The sequence below is a fragment of the Salmo salar genome, chromosome ssa14 (assembly GCF_905237065.1).
Source record: "Salmo salar chromosome ssa14, Ssal_v3.1, whole genome shotgun sequence".
Lineage (NCBI taxonomy): Eukaryota > Metazoa > Chordata > Actinopteri > Salmoniformes > Salmonidae > Salmo > Salmo salar.
In genome coordinates this window covers 13,971,887-13,995,932 of record NC_059455.1, presented here as the reverse complement: position 1 = coordinate 13,995,932, position 24,046 = coordinate 13,971,887, and the positions used below count along the sequence as shown (strand labels likewise).

The 24,046-nt window shown below is 42.3% G+C and overlaps 1 protein-coding gene across 2 annotated transcripts in view; it reads left to right on the top strand.

Moving 5' to 3' along the window:
• The first annotated feature begins 934 nt into the window (after window positions 1-934).
• LOC106568935 (calsyntenin-2) overlaps window positions 935-24,046 on the top strand; it is a 318,303-nt gene continuing 295,191 nt past the window's right edge. The window contains exon 1 of one of the 2 annotated variants that reach the window (XM_014139781.2): window positions 935-1,302. In XM_014139781.2, coding sequence (XP_013995256.1) covers window positions 1,230-1,302 — 73 coding nt within the window. In that variant the 5' untranslated portion in view covers window positions 935-1,229. The remainder of the gene's footprint in view (window positions 1,303-24,046) is intronic. The other variant, XM_014139780.2, reaches the window with a different exon arrangement.

Below are 24,046 nucleotides of genomic sequence, written 5' to 3'. Positions count from 1 at the left end.
ACCAAGTTGTTGCAGGAAATGCAAACTTGTAGTGTATTTAGAGGTTTAAAAATACTTCTAAGGTTTAATTTCCACTTTAACATTTCAGAGTTGATTTGCCATAACAAAAAAATGTATCAACATATACAAAAATAAACTATAATTCACATTTCCTGTTGCTGCAGGATTATTCTGGTCAAATTACGCAGTTTCATAACAACAAACGTCATATTCATATGACTGAGAGAACAATATATATTTCATTAACGCGTTGTGGTCATTTTGGTTTATAATAGGCTACTAACTATATAGCAAGCAACGTCTGTATTTGTATTTACTAAGGATCCCCATTAGCAGCAGCTACTCTTCCAGGGGTCCAGCAACATTAAGGCAGTTCTATTTAAAATATTACGACATTACATTTCATAACACTTTTCACAACACACTATGTGTACATTTAAGGGCCAGCTGTGCTGCCCTGTTCTAAGCCAATTGTCATTTCCCGAGGTCCCTCTTTGTGGCACCTGACCACACGACTGAGCAGTAGTCCAGGTGCGACAAAAGAGCCTGTGGGTCCTGCCTTGTTGATAGTTGTTAAGAAGGCAGAGCAGCGCTTTATTATGGACAGACTTCTCCCCATAGTAGTTACCGTTGTATCAACATGTTTTGTGACCATGACAATCCAGGGTTACTCCAAGCCGTTGAGTCACTTCACCCTGCCCAATTTCCACAGTTACTCAAAGACTCCTATACTAACTCAAAGACTCCTATACTAACTCAAAGACTCCTATACTAACTCAAAGACTCCTATACTCTCTCTATTGGCTGCACCAGAATGCAATCTATTCCATTAATAATATATTTGTGAGTAAATGCTGGCGGTGGTGATGATTATATAGGCATAGTTCAATGGATAGGTTAATCAAATCGAACACATCGTAAGTAGAGGAAATTATGATAGCCTAAAAGCTGTTACACGTTAGATTTTTCCCTGCATGACGTAGAATTCCAGTCCCGGGGCGCACTGAAATCTGTGCCCGTCCCTCCCAATATCAAAACCTCAGCCAGCCACGTCAAAGCACCGCTCCACCACCTAGTAGGACTGCCACTCTTCTCTGTCTCTCTCGCAGTCAGCGTCAGTTCCCCGCTAACCTCGCACTGAGAAGGTGTGTCGAACAAATATCGCAAGAAAGTAAGGGATATCAAGTGAAGGAGAGAGAGATAGGTCGTCTTGTCTTGGTTCTCCCGTCATGAAGATGCTTGGAGTGCCATTTGCCCTGGTTTGGGTGGTTTTCGGGCTGTCCTGCATTCTCGCTGGAAAAGGTAAGGGAGTTGCTTACAGATTGGGATTCTGTATGCTGAGGCATTGACAGACTCGAGTGTAGATTTAACAACGATTTTCAGATGTTTCTTTCCTGTTTCAACTCACGCTGTGCAATGTATTTTTAGAAAATAAGAGACATGTATGAAATGAATCATTCAACAAAAGCGTTCCTGCAGACTGCAACAAAAAAAAAGGAATCTTGTCGAGCCACTTGGAAGTTGCACTCTATTGACCCCAAAAGCTTGGCAAACAGCATATAATCTAAACGATCAATTTCTAGTCAATAATTGGCTGGTGCGTGCTTCAAACGAGGCAGCGGTGCCATGGATAGAATAGAGACCTCACTGACCGTTCACACAGCACTGTCCAGCTCTGTGGCGTTTGTAGACTAAGCTATAGTATTAGACATTAAATGAGTATGGTAGATATGCTATCTGTAATAATGCTTCGTCCTATTCTCGCCTTCAAAGTAAACAAATTACTGCAGAGTCATGTTTAAAAAGGGCATCAGCGATGCACAGCGAGTCTTAATTGAGTCTCAAGGGTGAGACTATGGGGTTGGGTTGGAAAATGTATCTGTAAGTAAACATTGTTATTTTTCCTTCTCTTGATTCAGATTGCATATTCCTCTTGCAATTGGTCCGTTGAGAAAGGAGGAAAACCTGTAATTAAACAATGATTCATCCTCTATTTGTAATTCAGCGATTTCCCGGGGGTAACTGCTAAAAGTGATGCTTGAACCTGCAACCTTGCAGCTTTTAGGTAAGCAAACTACCGCCCATGTCGAAAAAGGTCCAGACCTTTTTGACAGAGGCCATATCCTCGCGTATGCCTTGACTCCACCACAACAGTCATGCCAGTGTGAGAAGGTGGATGGTCGGTATTACTTTACAGTGGTGCCCGCCTGCGAGCGAAGGTGAGACATCTCAGAGAGTAGGACCACATTTGTGTTGTGTGACAACCCGGAGACAAAGATCATTCAGCGTTATCTGTTAAAGCCTTACCTTTTCTTACGTTTCCAGAAAACAGACATACACCACAACAGGGGAGAGACAGAGAGTGAGAGAGAGACAAGAGCGCTGAAAGACGGTCAGATTTATGGGTGCGTTTTCCAGGAGAAGCGGCATTATCTGAGTGGTACATAAATTGTCGAAGTGGAACGAGGGAGCATAACTCAGGCTTTTCATACGGTGCCTGGGAACTGTTCCGTCTGCCTTCTCGCTCTCTCTCTCTTTCTCTCCTCTTCTGTCTTTCTCGCTCCTTCGCTCAGCTGACGTTGTTGGGCAGGCAGAGAGATGAGATGAAAAAATGCCACGAGATGGAGAAAGGACAAATGTGTGCTTTCAACTCTCTCTTTATCGCGCTCTCTCCATTTCTCTCTCTCTCTCTTTCTCAAGTGTCTTCTGTTGAGATGTTTTTGCATTTCAAAGGATTACTGGTCCGATGTGAATGTAAGATGTTTTCTTTTCTCCTCTGTTTCTCTCCGACTCGCTCTCTGTCCCATTTTCTCCCCCCTCTCTTCATCTCTCCCCACCCTTAACTGATCCCTCACTCTCCTTTACCCTTTCTCTTCCCCCCTGGCCCCCACCCCTCACCCCCTGTCTTTGAGTAACATCTTCGTTTCATGGTGTACTGGTTTTGTAAAGGGGACGTCAGGCCTTTGATAAGCCGGACAGCTATGCAAATGAGCCGCTTAATTTAGGCGTTAATTACCCAGCATGCCTCATTAGATTGAGCGTGATGAGGCGTGGGGTGGAGAGGAGTAGCCGGTGAACTGGGATGGTGTGCGCGTGTGTGCTCCCACCAGCTGGTCAAATGGCCCCAGTGGGTCCCTTTGGTCAGCACTGCTCAATCTGTGCTGGAAAAACTTTTCATGCAGCATTGAGCTCTGACACATACACAATCACTCTCGCACACACATTCACACCACTTTCCCAATCTCTCCATCCTTCACCAATGGCAAGTTGTCAGCAGACAAGCCCACCCAATTACAGTGGGGGCTCTGGAGGACTTACATATCCCAGCAAGCCGTTCCACTCCCCTACGGACAGCTGGAGTGCTATAATTGAGACTGAGAGAAAGAGTGGGATAGAGAACGAGAGAGAGTGTGTTTTGAGTGTGTGCGTGTGTGCATGCGTGTGTGAATGCATTTGTGAGTGTATGTGTGGATGGATGGGGTGTAGGGCAGGGGTTGAGAGGTTAATGGCATGTGTGTTTGTGTGTGTGTGTGTGTGTGTGTGTGTGTGTGTGTGTGTGTGTGTGTGTGTGTGTGTGTGTTTTAGTGTTTATTACCTTCCAATAACAGAAGGCTTCATTGTGTAACAGTAGTGCTGACAGAAAGTGAAATCCTCATGGACCATTGACAACTATGGCCACTGGGAAACACAATGCATGACTGAAAATGGCAAGACCAACTACAACAGAAGTTGAGAGAGAGAGAGAGAGAGAGAGAGAGAGAGAGAGAGAGAGAGAGAGAGAGAGAGAGAGAGAGAGAGAGGACATACACACACCTGGCTCACCTGAAGCTTTGTTCACAGCTCTGGGAGCGAGGGACCGCAGCGGGGTAGAAAAATGAATGTGTGTCCCCATGACAGGAGGTATTAATTTTCATGATGCGTCTCACAGTCGAAAGGCATTATCTCCCTCTCTCTCCTTTTCTCTCTCTCTACCCTGCAGCGACACATTTGATTTGGTTTAAATGTATCGGGACAAATGTGGCTGCTTCTCTGTCAGACAATTTCAATATTTGCGATGTTTCTCATCTGAATGGAGCCGTCAGCTTTAATAAGAATGAAGTCTGCCGGACTACAAAGCAGTTCTCCTCTCTCTCTTTGTCCCCCTTTTTTTCCTCTCTCTCCCTCGTCTCTTTCTTTTTCGCTCTCTCTCTCTGCTTCTTTTCCTTTCTCCTGTTCTCTTTCTCACTGTCAGTCTGCATCATATTGTTTCACCCTCTCTGTCCATCTCTCTCTCTCTCTCTCTCTCTCTCTCTCTCTCTCTCCGCCCTTCCCTCGGTCTCAGTCTGCACATTGACCACAAGGTGTGGTGGCCTTAACAGATGTCGCTGTCAGTTGCCGGAGCTTGGCTTCCTCATACGTGTTACCCCTCTCTTAGATCTCCTCTTTAGTCCTGACCGAAATGATTTTTCTATGGTCCTTGACCTGCATTCTAATGTAATATAACTTTTATCCGTGGATGTTATGGAGCGGAGGAAGATCGACATTCCAGGGGCTTGATAAAGTGGTCCGAATTGAACACCTGCAGTCTAACTAAAGGGGCCATGTGTGTGTGTGTGTGTGTGTGTGTGTGTGTGAGCATGAGAGAATGACCAACACACACAAGTGTGGTACTCCCAACTACCTCTGTTACACCTGCGTAGTCTTGACAGGCCCGGTGCAAACTAATGCCTTTTAATAAACCAATCCATCTGCCGTGAGCCTGATCACAGCTTTGTGACTCATTAGCCTCTCTTCATTTAGAGTACATCGTTAGCAGACCTTTTAATTGGATCTCTGAGCAAGCTGTCGTGAAATGTGTGAGTCCATTTAAACTGAACAAAAATATGAACACAATACGTGAAGTGTTGGTCCCATGTTTCATGAGCTGAAAGAAAAGATCCCAGAAATGTTCCATTCTCACAAAAATCTTATTTCTCTCAAGTTTGTGCACAAATTTGTTTACATCCCTGTTAGTGAGCATTTCTCCTTTGCCAAGATAATCCATCCACCTGACAGGTGTGGCATATCAAGAAGCTGATTAAATAGCATGATCATTACACAGGTGCAACTTGTACTGGGGGCAATAAAAGGCCACTCTAAAATGTGTAGTTTTGTCACACAACACAATGCCACAGATGTCTTAAGTTTTGAGGGAGCGTGCAATTGGCATACTGACTGCAGGAATGTCCACCATAGCTGTTGGCAGAGAATCTGCATGTCTCTACCATAAGCCGTTTTAGAGAATTTGGCAGTACGTCCAGCCGGCCTCATGACCGCAGACCACATGTAACCATGCTAGCCCAGGACCTCCACATGGACCTCCCACCCATGGCTGCGCCCCTGCCCAATCATGTGACGCCCATAGATTAGGGCCTAATTAATTTATTTTAATTTACTGATGTCCTTATATGAACTGTATCTCACAATCCTTTTGAAATTGTTGCATGTTGCGTTTATATTTTTGTTCAGTATAGATTGTGATTCTACTGCAGGTCTCCCTACTGTACCTGTGGGTTCAAGGGAGAGAACTTGTAGTTAGCCAGAGAAACAACATACCAATCCATGAACGTGTACAGTGACAACCCACTGGGCAGAAACTGGTTGAATCAACGTTGTTTCAAAGTCATTTGTTGACTTATTGCAACGTGGAATCTACGTGGAAAATACACTGGACTTGAAAAAAGCAATCAACAAAAGCTGTTTTTTTGAGGGTGAAATTTCAACCACAGGAGTATGTCATCATGTTAACCAAATTTCATCATAGACAAACCTTGTATAAAATATGTTGAATTTTTATCTTTAAAACAATGTCAGATCTTCAACGTTATGTCCGCTCTCAGAAAAAAAAAACAAGCTGGGCAGCACCTCCTACCAGAGAATTGATCTTTCTACAGCTGTCCTTAGGTCTCCCATCCAGGGTTTTAACCAAGCTTAGCTATGATATTTGTTACTGACTATTATCAATGTGCTATCGTGAAAGTGATTACTGCGAGTGCTCCTATTAAAAATGAGCAAATGAAAGAGCAAATGAAAATGTACCATACTTTATCACTCATATCATTAACGATGTTATTTAGGCCTATATATCATTTGCAACATCATCAACAGCTATGGTTTCAATTCAACCCAGAAATTCAACAAAAAATAGACAATACAATAGGATTAGGGTTTCAAGCTATGGTTGATATCAAATGTAATGATATTGTGTTTGTTTGAAGATAAATCTCCTTCAAATGTTGATATTTCGTTGCGTTGACAACCAAACACAATTCAATATCACTTTTGAAATACAAATAACAGCCTATTAACTTGTTGACCCGTTAACAAATTATATGTTGTATTCACTTCTCCAACTCAATAAAAAATAAAAGTTAAAGAATGGAATTAAGCCAGTGGCACAGATGGAACTATTCAAGCAGTATATACATCTCCTTTAAATGTTGATATTTGGTTGCGTTGTCAACCAAACACAATTCAATATTACTTTTGAACTAATGGTAACATTCAACCTTAAAATTAGTAACACAGGCCTCCCGAGTGGCGCAGTAGTCTAAGGCGTCACTACAGACACGGGTTCGATCCTAGGCTGTGTCTCAGCCGACCTAGAGAGATCCATGAGGTGGTGCACAGCTGCTCCAGCGTTGTCCGGGTTAGGGAGGGTTTGGCTGGCCAGGATGTCATTGTGCTTTAGTGACTCCTGTGGCGGCCCGTTTGCATGCACGCTGACACGGTCACCAGTTGTATGGGGTTTCCTCCGCCACAACGGTGCGGCTGGCTTCCGGGTTAAGCAAGCAGTATGGCTTGGCATGGTATTGTTTTCGGAGGGCGCATGGCTCTCGACCCTCCCCTGAGTCCATACAGGAGTTGCAGCGATGGGACAAGACTAACTACCAATTTGGATATCATGAAAAAGGGGTAAAAAAAAGACACATTTTGAGGTTTCCGTTACTATACATTTCTTCTTATGTAATCATATAAAGCGTGCATGTTCAAGATGGCATGCATAGGTCGTTACAGGTCTTTGGAGAACTTCACAATTGCTGTAATAATCTGCGTAGAATCTCGAATGGCATTTGTCACTTGCACCATGTACTTTTAATGTAATTTCAACTGCAATCCAGGTCATTTGGTTCTTCTATTAGATGAAGTACAGTGATCACACATTCATCTGTTATATAAATACACAAAATATCTGACATTGCATTCCCATTTGAACTTCGCTGTGCTTTTAAATGGTTGAAAGCGCAGTGATCGACATTTGGGTGACAACTAAACCAAAAATCTGACAGTGTTTCCACTATGATTTTTTTTTTTTCAGCCGCTGTAATTTCCTGCAATTCTACACATTTTGCCATGGGGCAGAGAGAACATTTTGCAGTTTTAAAACTAAGTTTCCTGCAATTCTACACATTTTGTCATGGGGCTGAGAGAAAAATGGCTGTTTCAAAGCTAATTTTCTGCAATTCTACACATTTTGTCATGGGGCTGAGAGAAAAAGGGCTGTTTCAAAGCTAATTTTCTGCAATTCTACACATTTTGCCAGGTCTTGTTCTTATGCTATCTGAATGACTCAAAGATAACAAAATGAATGGGGGCCCCATGCAATAACATTTGAATTTTTTAGGATTCTCCCTGTCTACTTTTTATTTTGGTGATTGTTAGTTCTCAAATATATTGTGCCATTATCTTTTCTACATACTTTATATCAGAATTTTGTTTTGTTATTTTATTGTTTTGTTGTCATTATTATATTTATTAATATTATTTTGCAGTGGCGGCCATGATTTCATATAGGGGAAACACTGATCAGACATAGTTTTTCCGTTGGAATTTGGTTGTGCTTTTAGATGGTTCGAAGCATAGTGATAACATATTGGAAATTCAACTAACTTTTGGATGTCTTTTTGAGTGGGTTGTAATCTCAATGATCAATGTCTCAACCAAATTACACAATTATCCACGTTTAAATGATGTGGTGTGACCAATGGGAAACTTGCTAGTATTGCAGGTGTTTATCCCTAGTTTCATATCGTATGTATTGCAATCACCGTAACAAATCATTCATTACTGAAATAGAATATCTGTTAATCACAGTTGTTTTCCTTCATGAGACTGTTCATTTGACATGTTTTGTGTGTGTTTGAGTCATGTGTTAGTCTAGGCAGAGTGTGTGTGTGTGTGTGTGTGTGTGTGTGTGTGTTCGGGTGTGTCTACCTGCAGGACTGAGCTTATCTGAGCTGATGACAGATAGGCAGTACAGCTAGCAGATAGTATCCCCCTGAGTACTCATTACTACTCCAGTACCTTCCCTGTCTCAACACCTGTGTGCGTGTGCGTGTGTGTGTGTGTGTGTGTAGAATTCCTCACAACAACAACTGTACTTGCTATTTCTCAGCCAAGACCAAACATCTGTGTGTGGATGTGTATGGCACAACCACCCCTCTACCCTATCCCCAATGGCCTCCAATCTTCCTACAGTACTGTCTGTTTTCAGTGGAGACAGGGCTATTGTTTTTCAATGGGGGATACTGCAGTCCTAGTGGCTGCAGCTGCCTTGTCTCCTGCAGCCTGTCTTCCATGATGTGACACATTCTAACTTATTTCCAGCATTGTCCATCCCCCTGTGTATTTGTTGGAGAGAGACATTTGTTATGAGAGTGAATGTGCATGCACAATGTGTGTGTGTGTCTGTGTTTGATTGAGATGGGGAAAGGGAGAGAGTAGCGTGTTAGTCACTGTATGAGTAGGGTCAGTAGTAGAGTAGGGTCAGTAGTAGAGTAGGGTCGGTAGTAGAGTAGGGTCGGTAGTAGAGTAGGGTCGGTGGTAGAGTAGGGTCGGTGGTAGAGTAGGGTCGGTAGTAGAGTAGGGTCGGTAGTAGAGTAGGGTCGGTAGTAGAGTAGGGTCGGTAGTAGAGTAGGGCCGGTAGTAGAGTAGGTCCACACACACCTGCAGAGTTGTGAAGAGAGCACAACAGCACTGCTTCTTCCTCAGGAGGCTGAAGAGATTTGGCATGGTCCCTCAGCTCCTCAAGAAGTTCTACAGCTGCACCATTGAGAGCATCTTGATTGGCTGCATCACCGCCTGCTACAGCAACTGCTACAGCAACCGTAAGGTTCTACAGAGGGTGGTGCGGACGCCCTCTGCATCACCGCCAGTACATCACTGGGGCCGAGCTCTCTGCCATCCAAGATCTATATACCAGGCGGTGTCTAAGGAAAACCCAGAAAATTGCCAAAGACTTCAGCAACCCAAGCCATGGACTGTTCTCTGTGCTACCTTCCAGCAAGTGGTACCGAAGCATCATGTCTCGGACCAACAGGCTTCTATTTACAAGCAATTAGACTGTTGAATAGCTAATCAATGGCTATCCGGACTATCTCTATTGATTCTTCTGTACTGGCTATATGTACACTCACAGGTCTCTATCCACACACACACACACACACACACACACACACACACACACACACACACACACACACACACACACACACACGCACACGCACACGCACACATATACACATACACACCAGAGGAGGCTGGTAGGAAAAGCTATAGGAGGACGGCCTCATTGTAATGCTTGGAATGGAAGAATTCAAATGGAGTCAAACATGTGGCTTCCATATGTTTGATGTGTTTGATACCGTTCCATTAATTCCATTCAAGCCTTTACAACGAGCCCGTCCTCCTATAGCTCCTCACACCAGCCTCCTCTGATACGCACACACACCCATAACTCACTTACACACACACAGGTACAGACGCCACAAACACACACACATACATACACACACCCATAACTCACATACACACACGCAGGTACAGACACCACAAACACACACACATACATACACACACCCATAACTCACATACACACACAGGTACAGACGCCACAAACACACACACACACACACATACATACACACACCCATAACTCACATACACACACACAGGTACAGATGCCACAAACACACACACATACATACACACACCCATAACTCACATACACACAAACACAGGTACAGACGCCACAAACACACACACATACATACATACACCCATAACACACACACACACACACACACACACACACACACACACACACACACACATACATACATACATACATACATACATACATACATACATACATACATACATACATACATACATACATACATACATACATACATACACTCACACACATTATCACACATGTACACATACACCCACCATATACCTTGCTGCTACTTTTCATGCCCCTAAAACATGCTAACCTCTTCACCATTACCAATAACGGGAGGTTGGCATTTTTTGGGCATATGATATTTTTGCCTCTGTAATTTTCTCACTCACTTTTACATTTTTATTGAACCCTTATTTTACCAGGTAAGTTGACTGAGAAGACAATCTCATTTACAGCAACAACCTGGGGAATAGTAACGGGAGAGCAGGGGGAATGAATGAGCCAATTGGAAGCTGGGGATGATTAGGTGACCGTGATGGTATGAGGGCCAGATTGGGAATTTAGCCAGGACACCGGGGTTAACACCCCTACTCTTATGATAAGTGCCATGGGATCTTTAGTGACCACAGAGATTCAGGACACATCATTATTAATGATTCATTCATGAGGCACAGATGTGGGGAAAGGTGCCAAAACATTTCTACAGCATTGAAGGTTCCCAAGAACACAGTGGCCATCATTCTTGAATGGAAGAAGTTTGGAACCAAGAGTCTTCCTAAAGCTGGCCCCCTGGCCAAACTGAGCAATCGGGGAAGAAGGGCCTTCGTCAGTGATGTGACCAAGAACCCGATGGTCACCCTGCCAGAGCTCCAGAGTTCTTCTGGGGAGATGGGAGAACCTTCCAGAAGGACAACCATCTCTGCAGCACTCCACCAATCAGGCCTTTATGGTAGAGTGGCCAGATGAAAGACACGCCTCAGTAAAAGGCACATGACAGTCCATTTGGAGTTTGCCAAAAGGCACCTAAAACACTCTCAGACAATGAGAAACAAGATTCTCTGGTCTGATGAAACCAAGATTGAACTCTTTGGCCTGAATGCCAAGCGTCACGTTTGGCACAAACCTGATTCCATACCTACGGTGAAGCATGGTGGTGGCAGCATCATGCTGTGGGGATGTTTTTCAGCGGCAGGGACTGGGAGACTAGTCAGGATCGAGGAAAAGATGAACGGAGCAAAGCACAGAGAGATTCTTGATGAAAACCTGCTCCAGAGCGCTCAGGACTGACTGGGGTGATGGTTCACCTTCCAACAGAACAATGACCCTAAGCACACAGCCAAGACGATGCAGGAGTGGCTTTGGGACAAGTCTCAGAATGTCCTTGGGTGGCCCAGCTGGAGTCTGGACTTGAACCCGAACGAACATCTTTGAAGAGACCTGAAAATAGCTGTGCAGCGACGCTCCCCATCCAACCTGACAGAGCTTGAGAGGATCTGCAGAGAAGAATGGGAGAAACTCCCCAAATACAGGTGTGCCAAGCTTGTAGCGTCATACCCAAGAAGACTCGAGGCTGTAATCACTGCCAAAGGTGCTTCAACAAAGTACTGAGTAAAGGGTCTGAATACATATGGAAATGTGACTTTTATTTTAATTCATTTTTTATAAATTAGCAAAAAATTCTTGCTTTATTATTATGGGGTATTGTGTATAAATTGATGAGAAAATCCCCCAGATTTAATTAATTTTAGAATAAGGCTGTAACGTAACAACATTTGAAAAAAGTCAAGGGGTCTGAATACTTTCCGAATGCATGAAAATACTTTCCGAATGCATGAAAGTACATCCTGTACTGTCCTCTCATATAAAACAGGATCTGCCATTTTCAACAGCAACTCTGGAGAAATTAGGATGAAGTGTTTTGCTCATGGACACATTGAAAACATTTTTTCCCCTTGTCGGCTTGGGATTCCAACTAAAGACCTTGCGGTTACTGGCCCAACACTTTAACCGCTAGGCTACCTGCCGCCCAACAGCAGGAGCCTTAGTAACAGGGGCTTGAACCAGCTCAGAGCAGTGGCAGCCATTGCTGAGGAGTAGGAGAGAGTGTGTGTGTGTGTGTGTGTGTGTGTGTGTGTGTGTGTGTGTGTGTGTGTGTGTGTGTGTGTGTGTGTGTGTGTGTGTGTGTGTGTGTTTTATTAGTGTGTTTTGTGGGTGGCTTTCAGCATAGAGATACCAAAGCAGTGAGTTTGTCCTCTTTTTAATCAATAGCTATTTTCCATCAGGTCATCAGGTCACTGAAAACAGAATATTCACTGACAAGCTGAGGTCGAACACAAAGCAAAACAAAACAAATGCTTGCCTGACAACCAGGGATGTAGTGGAGGGTAAACACCAATTACGTACCTTTTTTTGTGAAATTGCATTTACTCACCTTTTATTTAGTTATTTAGCAATTAATCACTTATTATCGCATTCCCAGTGTTGATCAAAGCTCAGAATCCTTATATATACTGTATATATACAGTGGGGAAAAAGGTATTTGATCCCCTGCTGATTTTGTACGTTTGCCCACTGACTGCTTTTATACTTAATTCACCTTCAAATGAGGGGACTAGATACATAGTGCTTTAATATCTAAACGGGAAAAGAAATACGTATGAAAATACCCTAAAATAAAAGTAGACATTCTGTACTGGGACCTACAGTGGGGGAAAAAAGTATTTGATCCCCTGCTAATTTTGTACGTTCGCCCACTGATAAAGAAAGGATCAGTCTATAATTTTAATGGTAGGTTTATTTGAACAGTGAGAGACAGAATAACAACAAAAATATCCAGAAAAACGCATGCCAGAAATGTTATAAATTGATCTGCATTTTAATGAGGGAAATAAGTATTTGACCCCCTCTCAATCAGAAAGACTTCTGGCTCCCAGGTGTCTTTTATACAGGTAACGAGCTGAGATTAGGAGCACACTCTTAAAGGGAGTGATCCTAACTGCAGCTTGTTACCTGTAAAAAAGAAACCTGTCCACAGAAGCAATCAATCAATCAGATCCCAAACTCTCCATCATGGCCAAGACCAAAGAGCTCTCCAAGGATGTCAGGGACAAGATTGTAGACCTACACAAGGCTGGAATGGGCTTCAAGACCATTGCCAAGCAGCTTGGTGAGAAGGTGACAACATTTGGTGCGATTGTTCGCAAATGGAAGAAACACAAAAGAACTGTCAATATCCCTCAGCCTGGGGCTCCATGCAAGATCTCACCTCGTGGAGTTGCAATGATCATGAGAACGGTGAGGAATCAGCCCAGAACTACACGGGAGGATCTTGTCAATGATCTCAAGGCAGCTGGGACCATAGTCACCAAGAAAACAATTGGTAACACACTACGCCGTGAAGGACTGAAATCCTGCAGTGCCCGCAAGGTCCCCCTGCTCAAGAATACATATACATGCCAGTCTGAAGTTTGCCAATGAACATCTGAATGACTCAGAGGACAACTGGTGAAAGTGTTGTGGTCAGATGAGACCAAAATGGAGCGCTTTGACATCAACTCAACTCGCCGTGTTTGGAGGAGGAGGAATGCTGCCTATGACCCCAAGAACACCATCTCCACCGTCAAACATGGAGGTGGAAACATTATGCTTTGGGGGTGTTTTTCTGCTAAGGGGACAGGACAACTTCACCGCATCAAAGGGACGATGGACGGGGCCATGTACCGTCAAATCTTGGGTGAGAACCTCCTTCCCTCAGCCAGGGCATTGAAAATGGGTCGTGGATGGGTATTCCAGCATGACAATGACCAAAAACACACGGCCAAGGCAACAAAGGAGTGGCTCAAGAAGAAGCACATTAAGGTCCTGGAGTGGCCTAGTCAGTCTCCAGACCTTAATCCCATAGAAAATCTGTGGAGGGAGCTGAAGGTTCGAGTTGCCAAACGTCAGCCTCGAAACCTTAATGACTTGGAGAAGATCTGCAAAGAGGAGTGGGACAAAATCCCTCCTGAGATGTGTGCAAACCTGGTGGCCAACTACAAGAAACGTCTGACCTCTGTGATTGCCAACAAGGGTTATGCCACCAAGTACTAAGTCATGTTTTGCAGAGGGGTCAAATACTTATTTCCCTCATTAAAATGTAAATCATTTTATAACATTTTTGACATGCGTTTTTCTGGATTTTTTTGTTATTATTCTGTCTCTCACTGTTCAAATAAACCTACTATTAAAATTATAGACTGATCATTTCTTTGTAAGTGGGCAAACGTACAACATCAGCAGGGGATCAAATACTTTTTCCCCCCACTGTGTATATATATATTAACACTTTTTTTGTGATATCCAATTGGTAGTTACAGTCTTGTCCCATCAAGAGCCATTCGCCCTCTGAAACACAACCTTGCCAAGCTGCACTGCTTCTTGACACACTGCTCGCTTAACCCGGAAGCCAGCCGCACCAATGTGTTGGAGGAAACACCGTACAACTTGTGACCGAAGTCAGTGTGCATGCGCCCGGCTCGCCATAAGGAGTAGCTAGAGTGCGATGATACAAGAACATCCCGGCCAGCCAAACCCTCCCCTTAACCGGATGGGCCAATTGTGCGCCGCTGGCTGCGATACAGCCTGGGATTGAACCTGGGTCTGTAGCGATGCAGTGCCTTAGACTGCTGCGCCACTCGGGGGGCAGAATCCTTATATTCTGGATCTGAGTTCTAATCACGCCCGCCTCTTTGCGAACTAGTGGAATCATGAACAGTTGTTTGTTTGTTATGTTTGCCTGCGCCCCACAGATTTGCCTTGTTAGCAGCACAGTCACCACTCTCTCAAACGGTTAAAGGCGCTTACACACGGGCCGTGGTAAACGACAATTGAACTGCGTAAAAATCTGCCTACCGTGTGTAGAGTCCAGCGGTCCCAGTTGTTGTCAGCTCAAATGTTGTCATTAAAACATTGTTTGATTGGTTGACAAGATTAACAATGTTTATTGGTCAAGACTTCAGGTAATTTCATATTTTGGCACCTTGAGTGCCGAACTTGCGTTTTGCCGCCCGTAGCCCTACCCCCATTGAAGTCTATGAGACCTTCACCGCTTACCACGGCCTGTCTGTAAGAGCCTTAACTCCACCCTGTCGCGGCACAGGTCGAGGGCCAGTGGGATGTGAAACAAACGACCCCAGCAGGTCAACGGTAAGTAGCCTAAGTGGAGATGCTGCTGGGAGTGGGTTTGCAAGATGTCGGACAGATAAGGCAATTGCTTAAAGGTCCGCCACTCTGCTGTGTCTACAGACCCCCCCCCCAGCTGCCGGCAGATACTTATATTGCAGTAACGTTAAAGGCTCTGGCTAGTGTAAGCCAGAAGGATGAAGTAACAAGCTGACGTTAAATGAAATGGAGCCTGACTTCAGCAGGAGCAAGCTCCTACGCTACTAAGTTCTCATCATAACGTTGCTTTAGAGAGAGTCACTAGTGAGCCAGACAGTGGCGTGGCAGACAGTGGTGAGGCTGAGGCAGGCTGCAATATATGAAGGAGAAGGCAGACATCTTCCCTATAGGCGGACAATAAAATGCAACCAAAACGCAAACAATACAGTTCTAAAAAATAGTCATACCTTTTCATTTATATCGGTAGTTGTTAGTCTTATCTCGATCGGCCACTGGGGTTTATAGTTTAGCCACATTTTTTGGTTACCACCACATCACTGCTAACAACCTCACTTAGACAGCTCTTCCCAAATCACCCCCACTACATCTCACTCTTAACACGAGTTTTACTTTGCCCATTCTCAGCCACTACAATTCAAACAACACACTTGTCTTATGACATGACATTTTTCCTCTCTTCCTCTTTGCCTTAGTTGTCGAAGGTGATTCTCTCAGCGTGAGGCTGTTGAGACGAGACAGCGAGGGAGGGCAGGGTCTGAAATGACAACATGGCGACGTTCCTCTGAGCTGAAGGATGTGATGAGTGATAGGCCCGAGCATTGACCTTAGCAGGGGCTGTCTGTTCATAAGCCAGAATCATGGCCCAGTGTGCTTTACAATGACAACCCAGTCATTTACAATGACAGGTCCATGCATAGCATTTTACCCCAGGGCAATTACACATTAACAGCTTTGACTCAGTTTTTTCACTTCATAATGTATGCCAAACATTAACATTGATTTCAAAGTTTAACAAACCATACAAGTCTATGCAGAAGGACTACTTTTAACAATTTCCCTTGAAAAGTTTACAAAACAAATGTAGTGGAAGAACTGTGCAGATGCAAACTTTGGTAACGGAATTACGGTCAAATCTCCCTCAGGTTTTTATTGCGACCATGTTTTCCAAAAACATCTAATTAAGATTAAAAGATGTCTGCAGAAAATTGGGTTGTCAGCTATGACATGGCACTTTGAGTTTGAAAAAAATCTATTTTCGTGAAGTAGATTTATACACAGTAACGGAATTACGGTAACGGAATTACATCATGGGTCCTTGAGCTGTACTATACAGAAATGCATAATTATGGATATACTGTAAATGTAATTCTCCTCATGTTTCACAAGTTTGGACATCGCAGCACAGTAGAGTGCAATACAATACAGAACAGCAGAGCAGAGTATGCTAAAGTTCAGTACAGTGCAGTAGAGTACAGTATAGTTCAGTAGATTATAGTATAGTGTTGTACGGTATACCAAAACTTGTAACTTTTTTGATACTAGAACATGAGAAACGGTTCGGTACTCTATTTTTTTTTACTTTCGGTATTTCTGTCTAATGGATCAAGCCTGTCTATCAGTGCAGCCGAGCCCTTATTATAGCCACAACGTGCCTGTTCCACTTAGTCATTGCTAGCCACACTGTGAGTCTGGGCTGCACCATGTTACCGCCTCACTAATGCTGCACAGAAGTTGACACACCTGAATAATGTGACACGGTGTTAATTTTGGCACTCTTCTTTAAATGTAATCCAATCTTAGTCAGTTTGACTATAATATCAATAAGTCTTAGTTCCATTTTTTTGTCATTTGAATAATGATTTAGTTTACGAAAAAAGGGGGCCATTTTAGTCAACTAAATGCCCTTTCGTTTTTGTCACATTTTAGTCACATGACATTTGTATTACCTCATTCACCTATAGTCAAACATACATAGCCTTGTCCTACCAACATATTTTTTTGCTGTTTTTTCCCCAACAACAGAAACATGACAAACATACAGTATATAATTAAATATTATATAAGATTTATGTGGCTATGTAAATTAGTTATTGCAGAGATTGAGAGAGAGAGAATCACCAGATGGTGCTGCAAAGTAGTATGTCAAACCTCGAGTCCCAAGTCCAAGTCATCAATGGTCAAATCCCAAGTCTCTATAGCTGAAGTCCAAGTCATCAATGGTCAAATCCCAAGTCTCTATAGCTGAAGTCCAAGTCATCAATGGTCAAATCCCAAGTCTCTATAGCTGAAGTCCAAGTCATCAATGGTCAAATCCCAAGTCTCTATGGCTGAAGTCCGAGTCACTAGATCCACATTAACTCCCCCAAAAATGATTTAACCAGACAGATATAGCATAGTTGCAGGAGGAATTTAGTCAAATGTTTGCTATCCTTCATTTCTTTCTGTGGCGCCAAATGTTTGCATATACTGTAGGCTACTGGTAATGTTACCAGGGCCATGTTCAGTTGAAAAATGTTCTCCAATGTTACAGATGAAATTTCCATGAATAGAGACTAAGTTATTCCTTACTCAACATGTCAGAGAGGCATGTTTGTTCTACATGACATTTCTATCTGAACATACCAAAACGTTGCATCCTGCTGAATGTGCCCCAGGTTCTTAGCTATAGCTAGCTAATTAAGTAACATGACTAAACAAGGTGTAGCCAAAACAAACGGTTAACGATCCGGTCCGCAAGTAGCCTAGTTTTAGAACAGCAAAATGCGGCCCGCCAATGCACAATAAACGGGAAGAAAACGTAGTGCCGGTATTATGGGTCATGTCTTTGAATTGTAGCCTAAGGGCCGGGATCAAGCCGTTTTCTCTGAGGAAAATAGAGAGACTTGGCTATGTTGGGTACAGAACTTGTAGATGGAATGGAGTGGGAAAAGTGGCAGGGTTGAGCGGCACTACAAATTGAGACAACCTACTGTTCTGTAACCTACTCGAGGGAGAGAAAAACATAGCTAGACTGTTAATTTACTTTTAAACTCAATGCTGCTATTTGATTTTCTTATTAAAGCGGTTTGTGTTTCTTAACCAATCAAAGAGTAGCTAACTAGACGGCTGGTGGAGCCTGGTTAGCTAAAGTGAAGCAAGAGAGTCGCCTGTGCGATGTGTATAATCGGAGGCAGAGCCAAAGCCTGTCTGCCTGTCTGCCCATACTTATCGCTTGCTCCCCCGCAGCTCACCAGCTGATGTAAGCTGTGTTTGCCAGGTGTGATGTGTCCTTCCTACTGCTGAACAGAACTATACTGCACATCTGTGCTGCTAATATTAACTGTGCTTATCACAAAAAAAAGCTTTCCATCTCTCCAAAAACTCTTGTCCAATCCATTTAGTAGTCTGATTTTTAGTCACAGATCATTTTTGTCTCATCTTGTTTTAGTCAACTGAAATGAAACATAATTGTTGTTTAGTTTTCTGGGTATATTTAGTCAGTTATCGTCTCATTGCATTTGACATTTTAGTCATTTAGCAGACGCTCTTATCCAGAGCAACTTACAGTTAGTGCATTCATCTATTCATCTAAAGATAGTGTAGCTAGTTGGGACAACCACATATCTGTTATAGTAAGTACATTGCAAGAAGATACTGGTAGCTTCCAGCTTTGTAGGTTAACTTTCCTTGATAGCTAAAGCTAACATCAACTCACTACCCTAGTACTTTGTTTGGGATAATATATTAACCATAAAACAAAATATGCTCATTTCAAATCTGATTGCCACCAACAACCCGGGTTGGGTAAGTATTCCGGTTTTGGGGTCATGGTTCAGTTTCGGTACAGCAGGAAAATGAAATGCCAACAGTTACTGTAGTTCATTTTTGTTTATTTTAGAAAATAATAAGTGTTGATATTCTGGTTTTAAATACCTCTATGGGCCGTAAAGGAAATCACACTACAAACTATCACCCTCAGGCACTTAAGGAAATCACGAATATCATGGATATATTGGAATTAGTGGATATATGGAGGCTTAAATACCCTGACCTAGTGATTTTTTAATCAAGCTAGTCGTCTTGATTCCTTTCTTATGTCATTCTCACAGGTACCAAAAGTTTTAAAAAAGTGTTGATAGGGGACAGAATGTGGTCGGATCATCACATAATTGGCATATATATTACTCTTACAGAATTTCCACGAGGGCGAGGATTTTGTAAATCAAAGCCTACTGGATGATAACTTGTTTTAACTAGGACAGAAGAATTTATAACGGACTTTTTCTGACATAACATAGGTACAGCAGATCCCCTTATTGTATGGGACACTTTTAAATCTACCTTTTAGAGGCCATGCAATTCAGTACTCATCTATAAAACAAAAGCAATTTAGATCAAAAGAGTCCATATTAACAAAGGAAATGGAAGGATTAACAGTACAGATAGCAATAAAACTGTACAATAGAGGCACATAATAAGTTAGAGGAAAAACAAAAACTATGGAGGAACTTATTCAAGGAAGATCAAGTATAATATATTATAAGAAATAAAGCGAACTCGATGGAATATGGGGAAAAATGCACCAAATTATTTTTCAATCTTCAACATAGAAATGCTATCAAAAAAATTTATTGAAACTTGTTACAAATGATGGAGTCACGCATGATTCACCAAATGATATTTTGAAAGAGGAAGTAAAGTACTTTAAGAATATGTTTTCGTTTCAGTCTCCTCCATCTCTTCTAAACGAAGCAAATTGTATGGATTTTTTTCCTATTAATAATGTAAAATTAACATCTGTACAGAAAGACTCATGTGGAGGCCAAATTATAGAGGAGGAACTGCTTGATGCAATTTAAGCCTTTAAGGCTGGGAAAACTCCAGGGTTGGATGGCATACCAGTGGAAGTATACCAAACTTTTTTTGATATACTCAGAGGACCATTCTTAGCATGTTTTAACCACTCCTTTATAAACTGTAGATTATCAGACACGCAACAAGAAGGTCTTATTTCATTATTACTGAAACAGGATCGAAGTGGTATATATAAAGATCCAGTCAATTAAAAAAATTGGAGGCCTCTTACTATCAGGGCACAAGGCGAGACCCAGATGCAGACATAGGAGGCAGATGGTTTGAGTCTTGGTATTTATTAAACAATCCAAAAGGGGTAGGCAAGAGAATGGTCGTGGACAGGCAAAAGGTCAAAACCAGTTCAGAGTCCAGGAGGTACAGAGTGGCAGGCAGGCTCGAGGTCAGGACAGGCAGAATGGTCAGGCAGGCGGGTACGTAGTCCAGACAACAGGCAAGGGTCAAAACCGGGAGGACTAGCAAAAGAGAATAGAAGCAGGAGTACGGGAAAAACGCTGGTTGACTTGAAAGGCATACAAGACGAACTGGCACAGAGAGACAGGAAACACAGGGATATATACACCATGGAAATAAGCGAAACCTGGAGGGGGTGGAGACAATCACAAGACAGGTGAAACAGATCAGGGTGTGACACTTACACTTCAGTGTTGTAATGCAAAAATTCTAGCTAAATGCTTGGTGCATAGAATTAAAAATGTATTGTCAGATATTATTCATCCCTATCAGACAGGTTTTTTAAAAATGGACGATACATTGGAGATAGCATGTCTGTTAAATTGTCTGTCTGTAATGGTGTGCCCCAAGGCTCTGTACTTGGTCCTCTCTTATTCACTATTTATATAAATAATTTAGACAAATGTCCAAAATGCGCAACTTCATTTTTATGCTGATGATACTGTTATTTACTGTTGTGCCTCGTCTCTTACAAAAGTTTTCCAGAACTTGCAAACTGCTTTTTATACTGTTCAACATACCTTGTGTCAATTGAAGCTTATCCTCAATACTGACCAAACTAAACTAATGGTGTTTTTTAAAGCAAGAAATAGACCTCTGAACTTTTCACATATTATTACCTGTCAGGGCATTGAGATTGAGACTGTAACCTCATATAAATATCTTGGAATTTTAATTGCATATTCAACAATTTACAAAAACATTGAAGCTGAAATTGGGATTTTATTTTAGGAATAAGGCCTGTTTTTCTTTTGAAGCCAGAAGGAGGCTAGTATCAGCTACATTTATGCCTTTACTAGACTATGGGGATATTTTATATATGAATGCTTCCGCTCAGTGTTTGAGATCAATTGACACCCTTTACCATAGCATTTTGAGATTTATTTTAAACTGCAAAACCCTTACGCACCACTGCACTTTGTATACCAGGGTTGGCTGGCCTTCTCTAGTCACTCGTAGGCTCAGTCACTGGTTTACAAAGCCATTTTGGGTTTACTACCGTTTTATTTGGCCATTTTTATTGTTCAGAAATGTGGTGGGTACTCTCTTCGTTCGCCGGACTTTATCCTGCTAACTGTTCCAAATGTCCGAACTGAATTTGGTAAAAGGGCTTTTATGTACTCTGCGCCATCGTCTTGGAACGCCTTACAAAATACTTTTAAACTGGAAGAACTTGTCCCGATTGGTATTTTTAAATCACTGATGAATGACCTTGAGACTGATTCCCTGACCTGTCAATGTTTTTAATTTGCTGTTTTTGATTTTGTTATACTCTGTGAATTCTATGGTTTGTACTAGATTATTTGTAGTTTTTCATGTGTTTGTCTGTAATTTTTGTAAGGACTTGGTGCTGCCCATCTTGGCTAGGACGCTCTTGAAAAAGAGATTTTAAATCTCAATGAGCCCTTCCTGGTTAAATAAAGGTTTAATAAAAATATATATATATTTTTTTTAAAGTGTTCGCTGTCATCGTTCTTGCTGCTTCAAGTTCAGTAGCTATATGTGCAAGATCAGGTGAGCGTGTGGTCTCAATTAAATAGAGTAGGCTATATCCTACGCGTGGACGGATAAGCACTGGACAGTTTATCTGTTCAAAGGAAATGTACTTCGTAAATATGATTAGGCTATAGTTTACTACATTGCCTATAAATAAATATTGATTACCCATATTTGTCTCCCAGTCTGAAAATCGAGAAAGTGCAAGTCTCTCTGGTAATTTAACATATTTATTAGGTTATTTTTTGCTCATTTTGATATTGCCTATAGGGCGCATAATTGCTGGGACCATGCCTGGCAAGTGAGCTGCGTCACATACACTTAAAATAACCTTGCTGCTGGACTGCGATTGTGTTCGGGACCGGGTGGGAGTCGGACAGAAAGCTAGCAGGTGATGGAGGGTGCAGTATGAAAAGCTGCCGGTGCGGGCGGGTGCGGAATCCGTCCCGCGCTGACCTCTATATAACACTATTACAACAGTGTGGACTGTTTTGGAATACCATTTTCAATGTATTATTGTGTGCTCATTGTTAAATGAAGTGATAATGCCCGAGAAGCCGGTGTTTGTTGGATATATTGGCACGGGTGTCTCCCTTGGGTCCAGATGGTTCTTTGTGGCCTCGTTATATGCGAGAGGGACGTGACTGAGAGAGAGATTGCGTTGTTGTAATAGTGTTTTCCAGTAGCCTAATTACGAGTGCAACTTAGAAATAACACAAACAGGCTATGAACAACATACCTTAGACCGTTCTCGTCTGTTTTTACGAGGAATGAGTTGGGCTTTAGTTGTCTGTTCCCCTCTTTTCCTCTTCGACCCGGATATAACTGGAGGTCGAACAACACTTTCTGGACTAGACCCCTTGGTGTACCGGGGTTCAGAGCCTGCGAGTTTTGGAGCTGGGCCATGTCCTTATCGGTGATAGGAGGGTGGCTGTTTGTGATATCTTTTCCTTGCATTCTTAGCTGTTTGATGTTGTCCAGAAATACACGATTCGAGGTGGTAAATTCGGTGTCCTTCATAACGCACCAGCTACGACCGATGTGTGGGTCATTTAGAAACCGGTTGAGGCCACAACGGAGTGCCAGGTAGCTAACGTATACTGTACTGCCCCCCACTTCCCATTTCGTATATCTTCATAAAACTGGCGGAGGATGTTAAACTCTTCCTTAGTGACAGTTTTGAAGTCAACAACGTTTTTCTTCTCAGCTAGCCAGCCCTCGAAGCAACTCGCAGCCCAGGTTGTATTTTTAACGGTGTTTTTTTTTCGCTGCCGCTATTCTCTAGGTCATTCAATGCAGTATCCTCCAAATGTGCATGCCTGGGTATTATTGCCATCTATTTTTCCCATTCATCCACAGTGATGCCGCCCAAAAGATAAAAAATAAATGTTCCACTTATCCATTTTAGTTTTCGCAACAATGTATCGATTTAGCCAGTCGACAGTTGCTATGACAACCGTCTCAATATGCTGCCAGTGTCGTTCGGACACGTTCACTTCATATGGGACAGTGGAGATGCAATTCAATAATGAAACAATATTGAAAATATCGGAGGGTTTATACAAATCTCTGCTGATGAAAACCAAATGCTAGTCTAAAGAAAGTGAAATAGATAATAAACAAAAGTGAAATAAACAAGAAAACATTTAGAGTAAACATGACACTTACAAAAGAATAAAGACATTTCAAATGTCATATTATGTCTATATACAGTGTTGTAATGATGTGCAAATAGTTAAAGTACAAAAAGGGAAAATAAATAAACATAAATATAGGTTGTGTTTACAATGGTGTTTGTACTTCACTGGTTGCCCTTTTCTTGTGGCAACAGGTCACACATCTTGCTGCTGTCATGGCACACTGTGGTATTTCACCCAATAGATATGGGAGTTTATCAAAATTGGATTTGTTTTCAAATTCTTTGTGGGTCTGTGTAATCTGAGAGAAATATGTGTCTCTAATATGGTCGTACATTTGGCAGGAGGTTAGGAAGTTCTCACTGAGTCTGTACATCGTCAAAGATCTCTATAATTCTGGGTCAGTCACGGTGGTCAGGTAATCTGCCACTGTGTACTTTCTGTTCTTTCCAATGTGTCAAGT